Raw genomic sequence first — 22,955 nt, 5'->3', positions numbered from 1 at the left:
GCTCAACATTAACCACCAAGCTACTGACTTTAAGGTGTCCTTTAATACAGTAATTATTGAAAATCCTACAGGTTGGAAGTACCTGCGCATAGCACACTACACTTCTACGTTGTTCCTTGGCACGGTGATAATTAATCAGGTTACCAAAAGAGGTAAGTAAGTTAATCACTAATAGAATATAAGTGTGCATTTATAAACACTTGTTCTGAGTTTGGGATGTGAAGGGATAAACCAAGAGATAAATCTGTTCAATAAAAAATCATTTAGCAAACAGAACCTACAGAAAGACTGCACCATCCAAATGGCCTGTGAAGTCACTACAGTCTAGGGAACAGAAGAAAATATTGACAAATAATTCATTCACAGTAAGTTATCATTTCTGAAAGCTAATTCTGAGTGTCAAAATAAGATATCACTAAAAAGTCCTCAAAAGGAATCTTTTCTGTGTACCAGGTTTTTTAAAAAAAGGAAGTCCTATCAAAAGTCTTCCCTGCTTCGCTAGAGAAAGAACAAGAAAAAGATGTAATAAAGCTGTTTCCCAGCTTTTATCTGCCTCTTTAATGACGGAAGGAGCAGGAACAAACTCCTAACATGAGAATGATTTTAAAAAAAAACAACACAGATACAAAAAAAAAATAATCAGATAACTAATATCAGGTCTTTTAACTTGACTGAGCACATAATCCAATAGCAGAATGATGCACAGACCTCCTCAAAATAACATATAATTCATTAGCCTTTTAGAAGTGATCACCACTGTCAGATACCATCTCTTCGTTTTCACTTCATAGAAATTTCAAAAATACATTTAACAGAATGTACAATTTATAGGTTACTGACTATCTCCTTTCACCTATTTCAGATCACTCTATGACCTGGAGTAAGTTTTGCTTGGTGCCCTAGTGGGATCAAGAGCAAAGGAACAATATGCAATTCAAGAGAAAAAAAACTCATTTTAATATGGTACCCTAGTGCTTCAGCTCTTAGCAAAACAGTACTAAGGAGTCTTTCACTGCCACTGACACGGTGAATCAAGTATATTATGATAGCATTAATGTAACACACCTACTTCACAGTAAAAAAAAAAACCCAAAGCTGATCACAGTTAATTGTTACTCTACTCTCTAGACATTTTTATTATAGTCCTCTGAAATGTCACTGGAATTTTATTGATACAAAGACTAGCTGCCTCAAATTTAGAGTAGAATTTATCCATTAATATAGAAAACGTTTTTAATGTAATTACATCTCAAGTTCATAAAGGTACTTGCCACATACATAATTTTAAATAAACACAGAAAATTAAATTTATAAACTGAATACAGCCACTCGCAGCCTTCGTAAGCATGTCTGATTATCATCAATTAAAGGATGTATTTTAAGTAGTCATACCAATAATTTACTGCATCTTCCTCAATGGGGTCAATCAGATGTTCTGATAAGAAACCAACTTCTTGCAACATGGAATGTGCACAACAAAATAAATTATCAAAAGGAACATATTTCTCAGCACTCATGGGAAGCATACCAACATTATGTTCTGTACTTTCTGAGTGAGAATTATGGAGGCAAATAAAATGTAAGCTTACTTTTTTTCTGATCCATTTTTTGTGACACAGGTGGACGAGTAGAACTTAATTCTGGTAGAGTGGTAATCCTCTCTGCATTGTTCAAGGAGGCATCTGTAGACCACAAAGTCACCTCCTCTGCAGTGGCAAACAGCTGGGTGCTGTCTTCAGAGCCCTCTGCCAAAGCAGCATCAAACCTAGGGTGAGGACTGAGCACCGCAGCTTGAGTTCCAACAGCAAATGAATTTTCCTGGAAAGTCTCCCTAAATATATTTGAGTTCTTGTTCATTTGGTTAATGTGGGATAAAGGCGCGGTGGTCCAAGAAGAGGGCTGTGTGCTGAGATCCACTGATGGATCAGGCTTGGAACTGTTTTCAACCATGTTTGGCAGAAGAACTTCAGATGTTTCAATGTCACCATTAACTGAGAGGACCTCACTCCCATTTGAGTAAAAGCATGTTTTTTCTAACACCCCTGGAAGAAAGGAAAAAAAAGCATCAAAATTACCACCATCAGGAAGGATAAGTATTAACAATTTGTTTTAGAAGGTTAGTAATAAGCATAATTATATACATTTTTAAATTAATATTTATTTCAAAGTTAAAATTAAAAAGAACAAAAGTTAAAAATTTCATGTAGCAAAAATCAGCAGTAGCACATCAAAACAAAAGCAATGGCTACTGTAGGATAAAGATATTAATAAAGAAACAAATAAGCACTTCCATGAACTAAAAATGTTTTCAACTTACTTGTAGTATATCACTGTATTCTTACATGTTAATAACTATATGGTATGATTTCAGGGAGCTCCAACATACATTCATTTTACCATAGTGTTGACAAGATTGGCAATACTATTTTTTTTCTTCTTTTTAAATTTCATCATGTCTGGTTTTCATAGTAGCACCATTTTTGGAAAGCTAATTCTATTACTGAAATACTTAATTAATCAAAATAATGAAGAAGGCATCTCAAACATATATAGGACATATAACTTATCTGTAATAAAACCAAAAAATACTAACTCAATTTTTTTAACCAAATATATTGGAGTAGTATTTAATGCTAGAAGGGAAGCACCACTCTGTACCACAATATCAGAAACTTTTTGCAAAAAGCAACTGTAAATTCCAAAAGCAATTTTTGCCACTAGCTAGTCACAAAAAAGGGTGTAGCAATCATAATAAACACAGTTCAGCTAGACTTGATTACAAATAGTCAAAAAGAATCCCTCAAAACAAAGTATCTCCCATCTGTTTTAAATATCCTGGCAACAATGTATAACTTTAATAGCTTTGCCTGTTGTCTACTTCTAACTGTGATGTTTAAGCACTCTTCTCACATTGTTTCAAAACAATAAAGTAAAAACAAGCCTAAATCCAAAGAAAAGTCGTAAAATATGGCCTCCTCCAGCTGGGCTCCATGTGGAAAGAAGTTAAGTTTCTGCTTACCCTTTCATCTCCTTTCTTTTCTCAGCCTTACTGCTAGCTACAAGCACTCAAGCCAAAATGATGTTCACACCTGAAGTGCATTAGCAAGAATTCACCTCCATTTGTTCTCTACAAACCTTCTGAACTCAAGGCAAATCACACATATTTTTCTTTTCACTCTCATGTGCAAATCAGTTTTTCCCAAGCTTTCATATTGATTTTATCCTTCATTAGCTGCTTGGTACAGATGACTCTTCTAGTTCACACAACACCTACCACCATCTCTCCTGACCTTAATTTTCAGTTTGGTGATTGCATTTACCAACATGGCTAGCGACAGGATCATCTCTCAGCCAGGCATCATTCACCCACCACCACTTCTGGCCCTCTCCCTAGCCAAACCCACTGCTCTGCCAACTCCAGACACCACACTCAGCCCCTTCCCACTGCTGTTACTGAAACCCCCTTCTTCAGTTGACTGCTCTGAAATTCAATAACTGGGTAGGAGGAAATCTTTATTAATCACAGCTACAAATAACTAACAATGCCAGCAGAAACCAACTTCCAATTACAGACTGAAGTAACTTTGGGTTGGAAAGCTTTGCAGGGTAAGAAGAAAAGAGAACTAGAAGAGCTGGGAAGAGGCAATCTTAGCATTTTCTTTTTCATTGAGTAACCTTTAACTACAGCAACTGGAAATAGCAAGACAAACTTCTAAGATTGCTGAAATCATAGAATCATGGAATGGTTTGGGTTGGAAGAGACATTAAAGAACATCTAGTTCCAAACCCCCTGCATGGGGAGGGACACCTCCCACTAGATGAGGTTGCTCAAAGTCTTGTCCAATCTGCCTTGAACACTTCCAGGTATGGTGCACCCACACCTTCCCTGGGCAACCTGTTCCAATGTCTCACCATCCTCTCAGTGTAGAATTACTCCCTATTGTCTAACCAAAATCCAGTTTAAAGCCATTACTCCTTGTCCAGTTATTACATGCCCTTGTAGAAAGCCCTTCCCCAGCTTTCCTGTAGCCCCTTCAGGTACTGGAAGGCTGCTATAAGGTCTCCCCAGAGCCTTCTCGTCTCCAGGCTGAACAACCTCTCTCTGTCTTCACAGGAGAGGTGCTCCAGGCCTTTGATCATCTCTGTGGCCCTCCTCTAGCCTCACTCCAAGAGTTGCATGTGCTTTCTGTGTTGGGGGTGCCCAGACTGGACACTGTACACCAGGAGGGGTGTGAGCTCATGTTGAAATATAATTGGGTTCAATGAAACAGTTACCATTTCAGATTTACCATATTCTTTTTTATCCAGCCTGGGTTGTTTTAGCTCCAGTGTCACTAACAGCGAGTAAATCATTGTGTCTAACTACTACTGGAAGAACCCAGGGGAACTTAAAGTATACACATGTTAAGGTTTCTGTTTTTCCACCAGCAAATGTTCATAAGTCATTGGGATTTAGAAGAATTTACTGTGTGTATTTTACAGAAGAAACTAAAAATCTCCCACCTGCAAATTATTTCAGCAGCATTTTCTTTTCACTTGAGTCCCCTGGTCAGGCCAAATGGGAAGAACGAATGTGCCCTGGTTTCACAAATAGGAACAAGTAGTAATATGATTTGCTAAAATAGAAGGAATTGTGACTGATCATGCTCAAAAATTGTGCTCACTTGTATGTAGCTTTACTTGGATGCTTTGATTCCAAAAAAAGCTTTGAACCTCTCTGATTCTGAAGCCTACTTTGTTCCAGGTTTCAATTTCAAAAAGTTAAAATGGGCATTTTTTCCTCCTTTGGAAAAGTGCTTAGCTTTTTCCTATAACTCAAGAATAGCTGAGGGGATCTTTGTCATATTCTCTCTCCTCCTCCCCAGGCTCCTCTCTTCTTCTCCACTCAACACAAAAATAGGTAAAGTCTGGAAAGTATTCATCCCAAAGAGCTAAGAGTAATTATTTAACATGAAAATAGAAAATATTTGCTGCTCATGTGTCACTCAGTAGTACAGCAGAGCACATATTACAAGACATCTAAAGTCATAGAATCATGGAATCCTTAAGGTTGGAAAAGACCTTGAAGATCACCAAGTCCAACCATCAGCCCTACACCCCTGTGAGCACTAAGCCATCTTCTAAAGCACCATGTCTACCCATTTTTTAGCACCTCCAGGGATGGTGCCTCCTCCACCTCCCTAGGCAGCCTGTTCCAATGCCTCACCACACTTCCTAATATCCAGCCTGAACCTTCCCTGTCACAACTTCACCCCATTTCCTCTTGTCCTATCACTGGTGAATGGGCCAACACCCACCTCACTACAACCTTCCTTCAGGTAGCTATAGAGAACAATGAGGTCTCCCCTCAGCCTCCTCTTCTCCAGGCTGAACAGCCCCAGCTCTCTCAGCTTCTCTTCGTAACACCTGTTCTCCAGACCACTAATCAGCCCAGTTGCCCTTCTCCGCACTCTCTCCAGCACCTCGATGTCCTTCCAACGCCACAGTGCCCAAAACTGCACACAGTGCTCCAGGTGCAGCCTCACCAAGTCCAAGTATATGGGCAAGATCACCTCCTTGGTCCTGCTGATCACACTATTCCTGATGCAGGCCACGCTGGTGTTGGCCACCTGGGCACACTGCTAGCTCATGTTCAGCTGCTGTCAATCAATACCCCCAGGTCCCTCTCAACTGGGCTGCTCTCCAGCCACTCCTCCCCAGGCCTGTAGTGCTGCTGTGGTTTGTTGTGGCTGAAGGGCAGGACCTGACAAGTCTTTAAATAAGTTTAATAAAGTATTTTGGTTTAATACAGTGGACCAATAAATCCTGTTAATAAAAACTTTGTGTTAGCCACTGGATCCTATCCTCACTCAGCCTTTTTTCATTCTTTTTCTAGAACTACAAGCAATGGCTATGTCTATCACTACCCATAAGATAATTCAGTTCTTTCACTGAGATCCCCAAATGCTTGTTTGCTTCTTCAACCAATCTTTCCAAAAACAGCTTTTTTTTTTTCCTATTATTTTCACTGGTTTTAGTGATAACAACTGCCCTTCTCTTCTTGACAGGTGTACCACACAATGAACCTCTTCTGCACAAAAAGGTTTCCCAATCTTATCATCTCAGCAGACAATTAGTATTATTAAAATTATTTTTATCAGGCTTTTTTTCCCACAAAATTAGATGAGCCTGGGCTCTAGTATATATGCCCTTGAGACAAGAAAGTGTAGACCTCTGTTTGACATTCCCCACTGGCTAGCTCTAGATGACAACTCTGTTTCTACTTACTATGTGCGGATTTTGGATCACCTTCGTGAGTCACCCTGTTCTCCCCCCAGGTTTTCCTCCTACCCTCTCATCTTCCCAATGCACAGTAGGGAACTCAGAACACCTAATTCCAGGCTATAGAGTCATCTCACTGAGCTAGGCTCCCCTTTGCTTTGATTTTAATCCATTTTCCCCCTAAAAAACACTACTGTGTATCTTCATTCTTAAATTAAGCTTATTGGGGATTTTTTTACAGCATCAAAAGCCCTGTAGAAACTATATAAATTTGAAGATACCTAAGAAAACAGCGTGATGCTTTAAAACAATCAATTTTTTTAAATCTCCTGTTATGAGAAGTGAATTGCCCTCTATCGATGTCTGCTAATAGCAGCCATGCATTTTATTCCTGTATACCTGCACACTGTGTCCAACCATTCTTCAGATGTGAGTTGATACAGAGCTGTAGACAGGAAATCATAAGCTAGACAGTTTGTTAGTTGAGAAGTAGCTGTAACCATTTTGCATTTGTGTCTCCAGTTACAGCCGGACACCTCCACATGACAGAAACAGCGTGCTAGCCTTCACTGTGCTTGGTGCAAAACCAGGGAACTGGCAGCAGGCTCATTCTGTTGGAAGTGATGCTTTGCACACAGCTTTACTGATCATTTTCCAGTTGCTGTTCAGTATTGGGGAGTTAACATTTTATTTAAAGATCTGAAATGGACAGTTAGGAGATTTAAGAAATAGTCACACTGTTCAAGCTATTCAATGTAGAAGTTGTACGCTCTGGGTGATTTCTACCAGTTTACAGCAGGAAATCTCAAAAATACCAAGTTTGTGTAAAAAGCTAATGGAACAGACCAAAGCAGCCTACCAAAGTATGTGTAATGGATGAGGCAGTTAAATACTGGGAATAAAACCCTGGCTCACTACTATAACTAGCCAGCATATAACCACTGAGATTTTCTTCTGCAGGGTCTGTCCCTATGATTCCACACTCTGAAGAAATGGGGACATCACTTATAATATTGAGGTCTCAGAGAATACCAAATCATTGCATATCAGTTGACCTGCAGTAATAGGTTTTATCCTACACCTCTTGTTAGGTAAAAACATTACCTTAAACTGCTTACCAGCTACCCAAGGGGGCAAAAAGGAGTCAGTTTTAATAATTTTTAATTTATTTTTTTTTCTAAATTAGCAGGCAACTTAGGCAAATAATGAATCGGTTTCCAGATTAAATAGAATGTGAAATAGACTTTGTGGAAGGCAGCCTTTACAGAAGCTGTAGATCAAAGTCAGGGTCCTAAGGTTGTATGCAGAGAAAGGAGAGATTTTCCTTTTCATCAATTTCTGGCATCCAGGCAACAAACTCTCAGCAAAAATATCAGGATCATACTAAAGGGCTGGAGGGGAAGACAATAGCTGCCTTTCATATTAGTAGCTGTTACTGCCTGAAACTTCCCAGTTACAGTTATAACACTGTGGTCTAATTTAAAAAAATCTTTTCTGGTGTCCTTTTTTTCTGTCTCTTGAGCAACATGTGTTATGTAACTAGAAATTTCTATGTAAAAAGCTTTTCTTAACCTAATAAATTAAATGTAACATACACATAATGGCTCTATTGCAATTCAGAAACCAATCCTGAACTCTGTGCCTGTGTTAAACCTTCACTTTGCACTGACTAATTAAAGAAAGCCCATGATTCTCACAGGCCCCTTGGGAATAAATTATGCCACACCCGCATCCATGCTTCAGGCACTGTGACCTTCTGTCCATCTGTGCTGTGTGGACTGCCAAACTTTCATTACTTTTCTCTAGAGTGTAAGAACAATTCCCCACTCATCTCAGTGATGTCTCAGCAAGCATTCTGACCTCGTGCTGTATTCCAGGTGTTCAGCAAGCATTCTGACCTCGTGCTGTATTCCGAAAAAAATCCATAAAGAAGGTTTGCTAGACAAAATTAGTTCATATAGACGGATGCAATACAGGCTAGTCTGGGATACACTCCTTTGGACATTCCCCGTAACATAGCTGTGTTGGCAAGATCAAATTAAAGAACCAGCAGATCATTTAGCTGATGATTAGCATCTTCCATCAGAAAAACTCCCAGGACTGAATGGTTTATTTATATGTTAGTGTTAAACCCCTGAATTTATACACCTGTCTTACAGCAAATATCACCATTGTTTGACAATGGAATTGTTTCTATTTCATGTTGCTATCACAATTACAACTTGTGGATCTCCGTGTTGCTAGCCACTTTAGACTTTGAGGATGCATCATATGGCTCAAGGCTCAATATCACTTGGAGAACTACCAGCAACTCCAAATGATTCAGAGATCAAGATCCTTTTACTCTAGCATAGAACTACAACTCCCTGCACCTTTCACTTCCTCTGTGTGGCAAAAAGTTCCTTATGGGACAGTATGGGTTCCCATATTGATATAGGAGTCTTGACATATGCATGTTATCTATGAATGTGGAAGATCTGACAGCCACAAAGTTAAGCCTAGCAGTTTTACTATAATGTACTTTTCCTGATGTTTATTCTGTGAAGGATACACAGCTCTTTCTGGGTTCTCAGGAAGAGAAGGGAAAGGAGAATACAGGTCTCACGGATAATATAATAGTAATGATCACTGTTCAACCAGTGACATGCAAGAACATTGACAGCATCTCTCAGGTGGACAGATTTCCCAAAAAACAGAATGATTGGAGAACCACCCAGGTTGGTTCGTACTTATACAGGGATAATAAAAATGTAGCTATTATAGTAAGCTTTGTTTTTAAGGACAGTAAGATGAAAATGCTAAATACAAACCATCACACATAACACTTATAATTCTCACTGAGAACCAAAAATAATCTCAAAATATGTGTCAGGGACAAAATAGAAACATTGCATGCTGATAATGTCAGGATGGTGAGAGAAACAAAACCTCAATTATTTGTGTATCCACAGTCAATAGTGCATCTTAAAGACTTTAATTGTACTCTTCATGCCCAACAGTGTTGACTGACTAACAACATTTTTAAGTATTATTTTGCAAAATGTAAGAATGCCTAATATTTTGCATAGATAAGAGGGTATGCTGCTTGCCTGAAAGGCAAGTTTATTTGATGTGATCCTGCAGCAGGATCATCTGCTCAAAAATTACATCTCAACTGTAAAAGCCTGACATATATCAAACCATTTTTTATGTGTGTCACAACACTTGTTCTGAATTTTAGAGAAAACATTAAAAGAAAGCATTAGTTCTGGATGGCTGTTAACAAGAGATAGTAGAAGAACACACAAGTAACGGGAAGAATGGGACATCTACCATGGAATGCATTTATCACTATAAAGTAAATATAATTGATTTTCCTAAACGGAACTGTAAGTATGAAGCAATGGCAAGGAATTATGGTGCAATTAAGAAAATTTAATTTGGTATACTGCTTACCAGCCATTAAGGACTTTTTTAAAAACAGTTTTTCAAGTGGTTTAGAACACTTCCTTTCTGCAAGGAGAAGAATGAAAATGCCAGAGGTTTCTCATTCTTAGAAATATGCTAATTTTCACTTTTGTCATGTTTGCATACTATTCATGACTTAAGGATTTTTTTTCAGTCTAAACAAAATGGGATATAGACTACAGATTCAAACACTACTTGAAGGTGATCTTATATCTCTCTCCATTAAAAAAAAAATAAAATAGCTATTCAAGCCATGGATCAAGTTATTTTTTGTTTTTCTGGAAATAAATTAAATTTACTGCACTATACTAACCATAATCCCCAGAAAAAAAAAAAAAAAAAAAAAAAAAAATTAAAAAAAAAGGACAAATCTTATTAGAAAGGTCTTGATTTCTATAGTGGTCAGCTGAAATTGTATGATGTCAGTAATTTTAGTCATGTGTAATATAGCCTTTTCTCCACCCTTCAGATTCATATTACTGAGTTAGGCCTTCATGGTGCAGGCCTTGCATGTTAGGTCTTCAACAGTCCAAAGCAAGCACCATTCCTAAGACCTCCTGTCCTCTGATACAAAAAAGGCAATTGACAAACCATTCTGTTCCTGGTCTACAGACTAGACTTCCCTCATAGCAACTGGTACTTCCTTCACTTCAATGAGTGAAACAACATTCATTCATTGCAGTTTTCTTTTTACAGGCTGACAAGCATGCAATACTCCTGGTGACAGACTGAAGATTAAGCAGAGCCAGGGTGTAAGAATTTAACAGAAATCAAAGCCAAACAACCCAGATTTGTACTTTCTCCTATGGACTATAAAAGTCTATTGTATCTTTAGTCAAATTAATGTATATTTTACTGATAATTTGCTTTGTTCTTCTTTGTACACAGTCCTAACAAAATAACTTTTTCAAGGGCTTTGCATCTTGAATACCTTGATGGTAAATAAATTTTGAAAGGTTGATTAATGACATATTCTGAAAAGGGGCCCCCAGTACACACCTCTAGTAGGACACTCTGTATTACTACAATAACAGTGCACTGCTCTACTTGTCTCCTTCGACTCGTACCAAATTTTCAGTTTTGTCAACATCAGAGCTTGCGATGGTGTGGAAGAAATGAAACAAATGCAAGGAGAGTGAATAGGACAGTTCTAAGGTGTACTTTTTTATGTGTATATTCCTCATTTAATTAAAAAATATTACAGAAGGAAAAGAATAACTACTTAAAAATTCACAACAGGAAACTTTCTCAAAAAATATAAAAGGCTTTTTTTTCTAATAAGTTTGTTACCAAAGTCAAATTAAGAAGTTCATAAGGTTGTAAACAATATATTGGAGATCTCTATTAATGTTTTAAGGACCAGTGAAAGATACTAGAATGATAATCACATAATTTTACTCCTCCACTTTGTGAAAAAATAATAACAGAATTTAGCCAGTCAGAACTATCAACTCATCTGTTACATTTTAAGTCATCACACCAATGTAAAACTGTAACATAGTTAATTTATAAATAATCTCAAATCAGCATGAACTACTATTCTGGATATAGTGTATTCTCAATAAATAACACAGACTATATTGTATTACACTCACCTTAAAGATGCCCACAGAATTTGTTCATTTAGTTCCAGTCATCAGATATATTTGTTTCGAGACTGTCAATGCACATAAAATGAAAGCACTAACTGAGATAGAGGAATCCTAAATTATAATAATGCTAATTCAAAAGATGTTGAAGGGAGTTTTGCTGGTTTTAGATTTGGGTAATAATACTAAATGTTAGTCTTCACCCTACAGTAATTTATTTAAGAGGAGATAGTCCTGATTTTTGCTACCTAAGTAGAATTGGAACAGGTCCAATTTCCCCAGAGGATTTAATACATTTTAATGAGTGTTACGTCAATACATGCCTCAGAGGAGGAGACTGAGTAGAGCTGACATAAATACACCTGATTTTTTATCTGTTTTCTCACCGAAGAATTAAAATCTAGGGCAGAGGATATGAAGGATAGAAATGGAATGCTAAACATAAGGAATGTAAATTGAATGGCATCATATTTCCTAATTGCCAGACTTATTTGATCTTAATCCACTTCAGACTGTTCTTAGTTTAAGGATACATGCTGTGACTTACTTGTCAATCATAACATTCACTAGCTTTGTATTGTTTTTCTTTTACTTTCCTCACTTAAGCTAAATGAAAAGAACAGGCCTGTAACTTCTTGTTGCAAATCCTTTACAGATTGAATTGAGAAAACAGATTTAAGTTGCCTTGATTTTGACAGTGCTGAAGGTACTATTGAGACATCTTTAGTTACGTCCTGTGCTTGCTAATTGTTTGATTGTATTATGTGTTTTGAAGTTGGGAGTTTAAAATAGGAAAATAGATTTCTATCTATATACCTCCTACTTTACTCCACTTGTTAGAGATACGCTTCTGAAGTACTTAAAGAAGCTCTACTAGAAAATATTCTCATTAATAAAAAGAAAGTAAAAATCCCAGAAACTCTCAGCACTGAAAGTAGAACAGGTATGTTTTTACTTTTTTTTTTCCTAATAAAGTGATGCCTTAGCCTAGCATTACTGTCTATCTCATGTTGTAGTTGAAGCAATTTAATGACATGTCAGCTCCTCTAAAGGAAATAAAAGGGAGGTTTTAAATCAAATTTTGGTAATAAATTATTACCTTTTAATTCTGTAACAGGCACAGAGTTAGTTAACTAACTAAGCCATTATGAAATCTAATACATCTGGAACAATTTTCAGCAAAACATACTTGGGGTTCTGCACTGATACATATTTTATATTTAGCAGAAATGAACATATTTTTCCTTAGTTAAGCAGTAGTATTTTGTAGGCTGTTCAGAAAGATTGATAGCTATTTATAAATTAGCTTTCACCTGAAAATAAAAATCAGATTTGCACATCAACGTGTGACATAAAAGGATAAATACTCGATTTTACTAACAGTGATCAAAAGTTCTTTCAGAAATATATTTCTGTACCTATGAAATGACTGCTGAAAACTATCTACATATTACATGCTCAACGTAGTGTGCTTCTCAAAAATCTACCTTGAGAAATTCATAAAAGGTTTCCTCTCTGGTACCTTAAGTATGTTTTACTATAAACTCTAAATAGCATTTTTATTCATCTGCAACAAATATTATGTTACTAGGTAGATTAGTTTGTTAGGTAGATGTGCTAAGATATATTTTTAATGTCATAGTTATATTAACATCTGCAATTGCAGTCACAGTTTTAGTCTCCTTCATTAGAATGTCTTGATTTACTCCATTAGCACTCACCTACAAAGGTAAGCAGGATCACTAACAAAAGGATAAGGGCACAGATACACGGAATCAGTATTAGAAGCAGAAGTCGAAGGAACTTGGCAGAAGCCAATTTCTGAGAGCAACCATTCCCCATATTATCCTCATCTGTTCCTAAGACCTGAAAAATAAAAGAACATAGATTCATCATTCTGGTGTCAATTAGTAACTCCTATGTTTTCAACAGCAGTCTACCTCATTACACAGAGCAGCTATGTGATTTAAATGTATGCTATAAATGACTTTTAGGAAAAGCTGTGTGTAATCTTTCTTTTTGCTGCATAGCCTAGTGTAATCCATATAATTTAGTTTAGTTTACCCAAGATCCACAGGCTTATACCTTCACTGAAATTTCTGAACATTTCAGATGAACTAGGAGTTAGATGGGCATTTCATTTTAAATAATGAAAAACACATCATAAATTTTAGAAATAAGGCAAAATACAGCTTACTTTCTAGTTAAATATAATTAATTAGTAATTATTAGGACCTCCATGTTCTCAAGTTTCTTCTACTAAGGAACCAAGAAACTGTTAAAATCATTAAGTGGCAATAGTGATAAGGACTGTTAAATCTCTTTTTTGCACAATAACGCTGTTTCATTTTTTAAGTACTTTACAAAATTATAACTTACCACAGTATTTTATAGAGTTTGTAATTAATGTTTCCTGTTCTATAAGTGGAATATAGAGGAAAAGAGAAAAATTATTTTCTGAACTCAACTGAACTACACAAAGTACAAAAATTCAAACCTTTGCAAAAGGAAACGTATTTAATATACATCTTTTTAAACATAACTCTAGTATGATCTCATATACTGAAAAAGTAACTTTTCTTAAACAGAAAAAAAACCAAAATGTCAAATCAATATTTAAAGCAAGATTGAAACTGTTGTTATTAAGTTAATGCATCTTTATTCCAAATTGACTAAAAATAATTACAGTATTCCCTATGATAAGGTGAAATTGGATTATGGGATTATTAATTCCAGACAATGTCTTCCCAAAGGAGACACATCCAGTGTAGTGTTCCATATGACTTTTTTCTGCTACTTCCACTATTCAAATGAAAGGCTAGGTAACACTGAAAAGGCATACTGTATGACTATGGTGTGAGGTGCTAGCAGTATCACAGCTGATAACCTTCCTCCTATTCCCTCAAAACTGTCCTACTACAGGGCTTATCTAGCAAGCAGCATCTAAGTTGATGGTCAACTTAAAGATGAAGTTATCTGAACATCTGAAACAGACAGCTCAGGGTGAGAATTATAAAAAGGGATAGCTCTCTCTGTTGAAAAGGCACAGTCTGGGTGAGTTGACAAGGTCTGTAATCTGATCATCACCACAAGAGAAATAAGAAGAATGTTGGTGAGAGTAAACTGATGTCAGAAATGTTTTTCTTAACAACTTTTTCAGAATTTGGAAATGATGCAATACAAGATTTCAGAGTATCTCAGCTAATTTACCCACAAGTAACATTTCAAATATCCTGGCACAGATAAAGGTAAGGATTTTCGTGATTTCTAAGAACCAAAATCCAAGTGGCATTTAGACAATCCCTGCTTGACTATAGAACTTCCTGCAGTCCACACTTGCCCCCATTTTCATATTAAAGCCCTCAAAGCCTGCCTGAAGTTTTGCTTCTGGTCATGACAGAATATAGCAGCTTAGCAGCTACTCGTGGCAGGCAGGCTTCCCCAAATTTAATAACCTTGGTTTGCACAGACTGTACTAGGCTTCCTTGGGTGGTCTAAATGCAGGTAACAGAGGAATAAAACAGCTCTGTTATGAATAAAGATCTCCCAAAACATAGCTGCCATAACTACTTGTGAAAGCACAGTCAAAAAAAAGCAACAGAAAAATGGCATAAAATTACCCTTTCTAACAGTACAGTGGTTACAGTGCTCCCATGGAAAATGGAGCTTTTGAGTTCAATTCCCTCTTCTGAGGCAGTTAAAAATTAGATCTACAATTCCGTAGAGTATCACATCCACCTGAACATAGACTCCTCCTAAATCAGAACACACTATCACTTACTGTCATGATATTCTGTAATAAGAACACAGTTCTGCTGGGCCAGATAATAGGGAGCAGGACCATCACTACACAGCCCAGTGATAAGGGCACTCAGGATTTGACTCTCAGTTTCTTAAAGACAAACAAATGTAAGATCCAGCTCATTTTCCTAAAGGCATGACTCTCAATCATGATGCATTTCTTGCAAATCCCAGGCAAAAGGGCTTGTAGTATCAATAAACAACAAAATTGCATTCTCGAAGATTTGAGAAAACACACAGAAATGGTATTCACCATCAAGTGTGACTTTTTTTCTTGTGAGGAGGAGTTGATACTGAGTATTTTGGAGGTACATGAGATCTTAATCTACCTAAGCACAAGTGTGTAACTGAGAGCAGAGTTAGCACCACTGTTGAAGAGATGCCTCAGAGTTAACCTAAGAGAAACATTAAATGTGTACCAATGAAAACACTGAGCTTCTTATGTTCTTTCTGTGAGAATTATTATTTTTTTAAGTCTATTGGCATTGTGGATACTACCTCCTTCAGGCAAATGTTTGTACTAAAGGTGAACCTCGAATGTTTCCTTCCTTTCTTGTCAGCAACTGAAAGCAACAATAAATTTCAGCCTTTGCACTGACAACTTACTACCACAGATTTGAAAAGGGTCTGTTGTATCCAAATTTTCTTTCAGTGACTGCTCAAAAAAAGAATGTTGGATTGTGAAAGACATGCTTCTCTAAACACCACAAATCGGTAGTTTTCTGTAACAGCAAAGTAAATATTTATAGACAACTAAACTGCATGTTGTATTTTTCCCTTCTACGGAAAAAAACCTCATGAAAAACACTAAACCTATTTAAAATCATCATTGTTGACACAGCAAGCATAAACTTAGTTTTTCCAATTTTGCTGTTTTTTCATCATTTGAACATCTACATGAGGTTTTTCTATAAATTTATTTATTGTGAAATAAACCTGAAGATAGTGCTAATGGTTCCTATATCATCAGTGAGGATTTAATGAAATGTCACATAAACATAAATGCATTATACCTACTCGTAATATATAAAAACTTGATACTGTTTCTTTTCCTCTTGCCATCAAGTATTGCAATACACAAAGAATATGCAGCATTTTTAACAGCTCTAGTATGCTAAAGGTATCTGCAAAAACTTCAGACAAGCTCTGTTTTCTCAATTCTAATAAATGATTGAATAGAGGTATAAATAAGGGACTAGAGGTATAAATAATGGAATTTTCAGGGAAGAAGGGGAAAAAAAAAAAAAATTTTAAAAAATAAATAAATAAATAAATAAAAAGCTTCCAGATTAGCAGCCATAAAAAATGAGTTTTCCTCAACTCTCTCTGCAGTCAGTAATTTCTCTGAAGGATTTTCTAAGTCTGTAAGACTTGTAGATAGACATTTATCTCCCTTTCCAATGCAAGGGCAAGACTTAGAAGGATAATCCTTGAGGACAGACTGAAAGAAACCAACCCTAAGTGGTAGAGGTTTTGGCCTGAAGGAGATTTAGCACAGCACTGAACCAAAACATTTTCAATACTTGGACTGTTGGTGTAAGTTCCCTCCCTACCACTATTGTAAGAAAAATTGATTCAAGAAAGACTTTTTTCAATTAAATAATGTCTGCACTGTAGTTAAGAAATGTCAGTGATTGATTTTTAAGGCAACAAGTAATTTGCTTTTATTGCAAACAGGTTTAGCATTAAACAAAAATAGAGTCAGAATACAGGATGCTTTAAAATGTCAGATAATTTATTCAGAGAGCTGAAATATTCTGTCTAAAATGAAATGCCATTTACCACTGGTTAACTCAGTGCTATTTTTCAGTAATGACTACAAAAAAGGAAATAAACCATGATGTAACTCCAAGCTAACTTCAATGCAGATTTTTAAAAAACCCTAAGCTTATCTAGAACTGCTGGACCAGACTGCTCACAGTTTATTTTCTGAAACCACAGAAGCAGAATAAAGTGAGACAGGGAAAAAAATGCAGTTCCATCTGACTACAAAAAGACTAAAAATTTATTGAAGTAAAATTCACAGTTTATCTTCTGCAAGATGTGGGAAGAATTTGATCTCATGGGTGTAATTTCAATAACATGCCTGTCATATTAAAGCACAGAAATGACACGTTACATCAAGATTTATGGGTGGAAAGCCTATGATAGGATGCAAATTTTCCTTTTAGACACAAAGAGTATCTAAGTTACTAGTCTATAAAAGAGCCTGAATCATGGTATAAGCACTTTACAAAAATATCTCCTGCTGTTGTCACCACAAACTCAACAGATGTTCTCCCAGTAAAGAAGTATCATTAGGGCTAACAGCCCACTGTTAGTATCTTCGGTTAGTGTTACATGTCATGTCCACACAGATTCTTTTAGCTGAAGCAGAAACCTGAAACACCTTTAACCTCCCTGACTTAAATTTTCACTGAAAGTAGAGTGTAACTGTGACAATGATGTTCCTTCCAAGTACAGAAGACAATGTGTGAAATAAGGTGATTTTTTTGCCTTTCAGACTACCATAGAGACACACTGGCCATTTATTCTGTTCAGGTGACTTTACAAGCTGTTAAAAATCCAGCGTGAGGTAGTAAAAATCCAAACCACGCAACAACAACAGTCACCAATTCAGACTAATAAATATTTATGTGATATTTGTTCCTTCTTTTCTGTCACACAAATTTGGGGTTCTAACTCTTGACAAATAATTTCAGCAGTTTTGTGAGCCACTGAGACAACTATGGAACTGAGAAACTGTGGAGATATGGATGAGAAGCTCAAAAGAGACAAGGTGACACTGAAGTATGTCTCACCCAGCTCTGTTACAACCAAGTTCAATGCTGTTCCAGCTTCACTTTGAGGCAGAGGCAGCAAGCAGTAAGTTTGCTGAGACAAAATCCAAACACAACTATGGTGTTCCAGTTATCTGTGTGTTTGAGACCCTGCACTGCTCCCTGTCAAGCTAGACCTCCACTCACCCTTGCTTAGAACTTTTCAGCTGAGGTACAACCAGCTGTCACAGCTACTGACACACTGAGCTCCAAATCTGTTTTTATCCAGGATGACAGATGAATGCTGTGATGCCAGTGGTGTTACCACTGTCCAAGTCGCTACCTCACAGCATAGGTTCAATTTAAGAGAGCTAGTTCCTGGTGCAACATGTCTTTCATAAATCATTCTTCCCTTTCTGAAGGCTTTGAGGAAGTTTGTCACTCAGGCATAAGCCAGGAGATTTGGAGCTCTGAAAAGTTTATTCTCACTTCATCTAGTCCTTGTGGGAAAACTCCAGCGTTTTTGTCTTCACAATGTGGCAACTCATAAAGGCACTTTGAAAAGCATCTATTAGATACTGAAATAAATCTAAATAAATCATGTAATAATGGTTCTCCCTGATAATATTTTATTTAGAAATCAGGAAGTTATTCACATGCAAGCTATTGACCTTTGTTCTCCATTACAGATTATCTATGCTTAACATCTCACGGAAAGGGGTGGAAGAAATTTTCTTGGATTTCATGTATTACTGATCACTCTTCAAAATTTGAATTAGAAGAGACAGAAAAATATAGTTATCCCTACTAGAGAACAATAGTATCACCTCTTCAACAGCAATGTTTTAATCTCTTCCTTTTGCAAAAGAAGAGCTGCTGAATAATAATTCGGCTTTGGCATAAATATTAATTGTTTACATAATTGTAAATAGGTACACTATATAAATAAATACTTACAATTTCACTGATGCAAACTTGCAACTACAACAATGGATGTTTCTTGTATTTACAATAGAATTTTGTTGAATTTTCAAGTATGTAGTTCAGCTGATGACAAACTTCCTACAATTCTAAGCACATGCTTGTTTATTACTAACAGCTTTGAGCAAAGTTGTGTGATGTTGCCATGTCTCATATGCTGAGCAAATTGTAGTAAACATATGGAAGATATCAAAGACTTTTCAAAAACTGAAGTGTCTATGGAAGACATGCATTTTAAGAGCTAGACTATGATTAGCATTATCTGGTATTTCTCGAAACCAGAACATGAACATCCATTCAGCCTACATCAGCAGGCAGCAGGAAAGTGTTTTGGGGAAAATATTCTTTTGTTAATGCATATGCTTTAGGGATTATTACTTTTCTTGAAGTTTCTCAGCTTCGCAAAAAAATGACTCATGACTGTTTCAGCAGTGCCATGCTGTTTTTCTGAACACACCCAGAGACCACTCTAACGCCCTTCTGACTACCCAGATGTTTACTGCATTGAGGTTTGCTAAGCAAGCAGAGCAGCAATAGCAAGTCTCTGGTTATACACTGCTGAGAATCACAATTCAACAGGCAGGAAAGTAACACGGTACTTGCTTCAGGTTCTTGCTTTGCTGAGAATTCAACAGATGCCTGCACAAGAGCCATTAGCACCATAAGAAAAACTATAAAATAAAGGTTTTTCTAAAAAAAAAATCTCAGTGGCCTAAACTGTGAGATTAAAATTATTCTGAAAAAAAACATTTTGAGGCGTGGAAAGATACAGTTAGAAAAAAACCTTCTCTTAAAAGCAGTTTTCAAGCCTGGAAAACTAGAAGGGACAAAAAGAAATCCTGCCTGCCCTGTGGCTTCTATTCAGTGTATCAATCACTGCCTGTGTAGAAATTCCAGCAGAAACCCCATTCCACACAATATATACAGCATATCACTGGATATATATATATCATATTTTTTTCTGTTAATGTTTGATCAGTAGGCTTAGCATTCTGAAAGTGACCAGTGCACCATATATGTGCCACCTGCATTGCTGATTGTACAATTACTTAACCTATTTAAAATCAAAAGCTTTCCATTATATTAATTGGATCCTAAACTGGAATGCAAGATAAACAAATTGAAGGAATCTTCTTGAAAGGATTTGTCTCCTTATATTTCATGCATTTCTTATTAATTTTTCTCTAAATTGTATAGGACATTCTTACACTATAAACGTTTGCCTTGAAGAAATAAAGTTTGGATTTGAATGTGTAATGTTAACTTCATGCTACTGAGTTTTTTCTGAACTGTGAATAACAAGAGACTAACCCTTGCTCCAAAGATAAGAGCAGCAGCAAGAGCAGCAGCAATATTAACCAAAGGAAAGGACATGGTTTAGAGTCAAAGCTTCCTCTGTTCAGCATAGCTGGATAGTTATTTGTCCTCTTCCCAAAGATGAGAATGGACTTACATAATGACTCACAGGTTGATAGCCTACTATGTATAAAATTTAGAGGCAACTCATTAGGATAACATTAGGATACTCAATAGGATACCACTTTGTTCAGAACCATATCATCTTTGAATAGTTTGCTTCAGTAAGAGAAAACAAAGGGAAGGATATTTTTTAAACTACCAGGAGATCTTGACAGAAATAACCGAAGAGGTGACTAGAGACTAAACGTATGCATTATTGCTGAAGTTTTGAAATAACAAGCTGATACAGAAAACTCAAAATTAAGTGGGTTAATGAGGCACTTATATTGGTGTAGGCATTTGAATATGACTTTGATATAGTATCAAAGGTTAATGGATCACATAAGAATTTGCAGGGTAAAAACTTCCATCTAAGACACTGAAACAATAACAAACTGTTAAATTATTTTGTCAAAGAAGAAAAATCCTACTGTATTTATGGGTAAGACTACTCAATTTAATTGTCATGTTTGGAACAGATGCCAGCTTTCATTCCATTCATATTTTCTTTGGAACTCTCTAAGTCACATAATCCTGTATATGATGATGGAAAAGCAAATTAAAACCACCTGGGTTCTTTATCCCTCCAGACCACTACCAACACTATTCCATATACTGTGACTTTACAACACATGAATTGGAATAGATGCAGCCTGCTGAAGTCCTGAAGAAGAAAACTCGTGTCTACCTTCACTTCCTTTCCCCTAAGGATGACTAATTAAATGTTCAATATAGAAAATGCCTCTTTTGCAAGAAAAAGAGAGCCTTGGAATTCAGGAAGACCAGTAGCCTTACAGGAGCACTTGGAATGAAGCAACCTGACAGTTTTCTTTCCAACTGGTTTACAGGAGTTGTCCCCCATGGATTATTCTATAGGGAAAAGTTTTCTAAACTACTTCAATTTCTGCATCCTCTCTGAAAAATAAATAAATAAATAAATGAAATTATTGATTCAGCACATTTTCAAAAGCTGTGTTCCCACAGAATGCATACTCTTGTGGGAAACATGCTTTGCAACAAAGGGCAGGGTTTGAATCATCAAAGCATAAACTTCACCATTTCAAGTAGCTCTGGCAGTATCTGATTTTCAGCCTCTTCACTTTGTACAGGGCAATGCGCTAAAAACTGCCTTATGCAGGCAACAACACTAACAAAAGAGAGACTAAGTAACTACGTGGCACCCAAAGAAACAGATGCTACAGGGATTCCACTGTAACGACAGAGATGGTGAAAACGAACTGAAGAACAGCTGGATTAATTCAATCCCTTCATGAGTTGTGGAACAGGGACAGGGGAGCAGACAATCACAGAGGTAACACTGCCACTTTGGTCAGCTGTCAGCAAGCACAGTTTTCCAAACTGATGCCATGATGAGGTGGCCACCACTTCTAGACAGTGCTACTACCTCTGATTACATGGACATCAGTACTGGGTGTAGGTGTCAAGCTGCTGGCAGTGGGGAGACTGCGGGGGTCTTCCATGAGAAGAGACATGGGCCTGTCCCACGCTGGACACGGCCAGCTCCTGCTGGCTCCACACCACAGGAAACATCTGAGCCCATCTGCCAAGTTGGTGATGCCTTTGTGAAAGCATATTTAAGAAGGGACAAAAACCACCACATGGGCAGAGAGGCAGAAAAAGAATGAGAAACAGCAATGCTAACACCAAGGTCAGAGGAGGAGTAGACGTTCCATGGCAGAGCAGATATTTCCAAAAGGACTGTAACTCATGGAGGATCCACATAGCAGCAGCAGAAGTGTGAGAATGAAGGAGCAGCAGAGAAGAGCACAGTCCTCCTTCACACTGCTCTTTGCCCCACTGGAGTGTCACCTAAGTGGTAAGAAGAGGGGAGGAGTCCGGAGTGAGGCTGAGCCTGGGAATGAGGGAGGAGAGGCATTTTCCCCAAGTGTTTTAATGTTTGCCTTTTTTGGTTTTGTTTCCCAATACCTGAATTCGTAATTAAATATTTCTATTAATGAGTAAAAAACTCGTTACCTTCAGTCGAATCTATTTAGCCCAGAACAGTAACTGTCTAAGTGATCTCCCACCCTTTATCTTGACACACAAGCCTTCTCACTCTCATCCTTACTGTTTTCTCCCCTGTTCCACAGGACAAACGCGGGGTGAGGGAGTTGCTTGGCCACCCTGGCACCACAGCCAGCGTGGGCCTCCCGCAGGGGGTGCTGAGGGCCAGGAGCTACGACACGGATGCACCAGGAGAAGGCACAGCAAGTATCAGACAACACTTTCTGGCCTCTGTCACTGGCAGTAACCACCAGATACTCAGATTTTGCAGGTAAAACAACCAGAAATAACAGCATATGCATAAATAAATAATCACAAGCAATGCTTAAAATTACAGCTGCTCGCAACCTCACCTGAGGAGAACGTGTCCCTTCAGGGGAGCTGCCTTCTTTCTACACAAGGTGCGCACAGAAGGAAATCTCATTCAGACTTCAGAGGTAACCACGTTCTCACCTCTTTTCACAAAGACAAACTCCCGCTTGGTTGTTGCCCCGTTGTTATTTTTTCACACTTAGCCTATTAAACCATGATTCCTATTTCTTCCCTGTTTGCTGAAGCCGAAAACAAAGTACCGCCTGAAACGGAGCTCTCCGCTCCACAGCAGCAGCAGTCAGTCAGCCAGCCAGCCAGCCAG

The 22,955-nt window shown here is 37.3% G+C and overlaps 1 protein-coding gene across 1 annotated transcript in view; it reads right to left on the bottom strand.

Moving 5' to 3' along the window:
* CORIN (corin, serine peptidase) overlaps positions 1 to 22,955 on the bottom strand; it is a 115,114-nt gene that overhangs the window by 82,212 nt on the left and 9,947 nt on the right. Inside the window, exon 2 of the mRNA XM_010006141.1 lies at positions 13,019 to 13,163. Within this exon, the coding sequence (XP_010004443.1) occupies positions 13,019 to 13,163 (145 nt within the window). The remainder of the gene's footprint in view (positions 1 to 13,018; positions 13,164 to 22,955) is intronic.

The sequence above is a fragment of the Chaetura pelagica genome, unplaced genomic scaffold (genome assembly GCF_000747805.2).
Source record: "Chaetura pelagica isolate M959 unplaced genomic scaffold, ChaPel_1.0 scaffold189, whole genome shotgun sequence".
Taxonomy (NCBI): domain Eukaryota; kingdom Metazoa; phylum Chordata; class Aves; order Apodiformes; family Apodidae; genus Chaetura; species Chaetura pelagica.
This window is presented reverse-complemented; position numbering and strand designations above follow the sequence as displayed.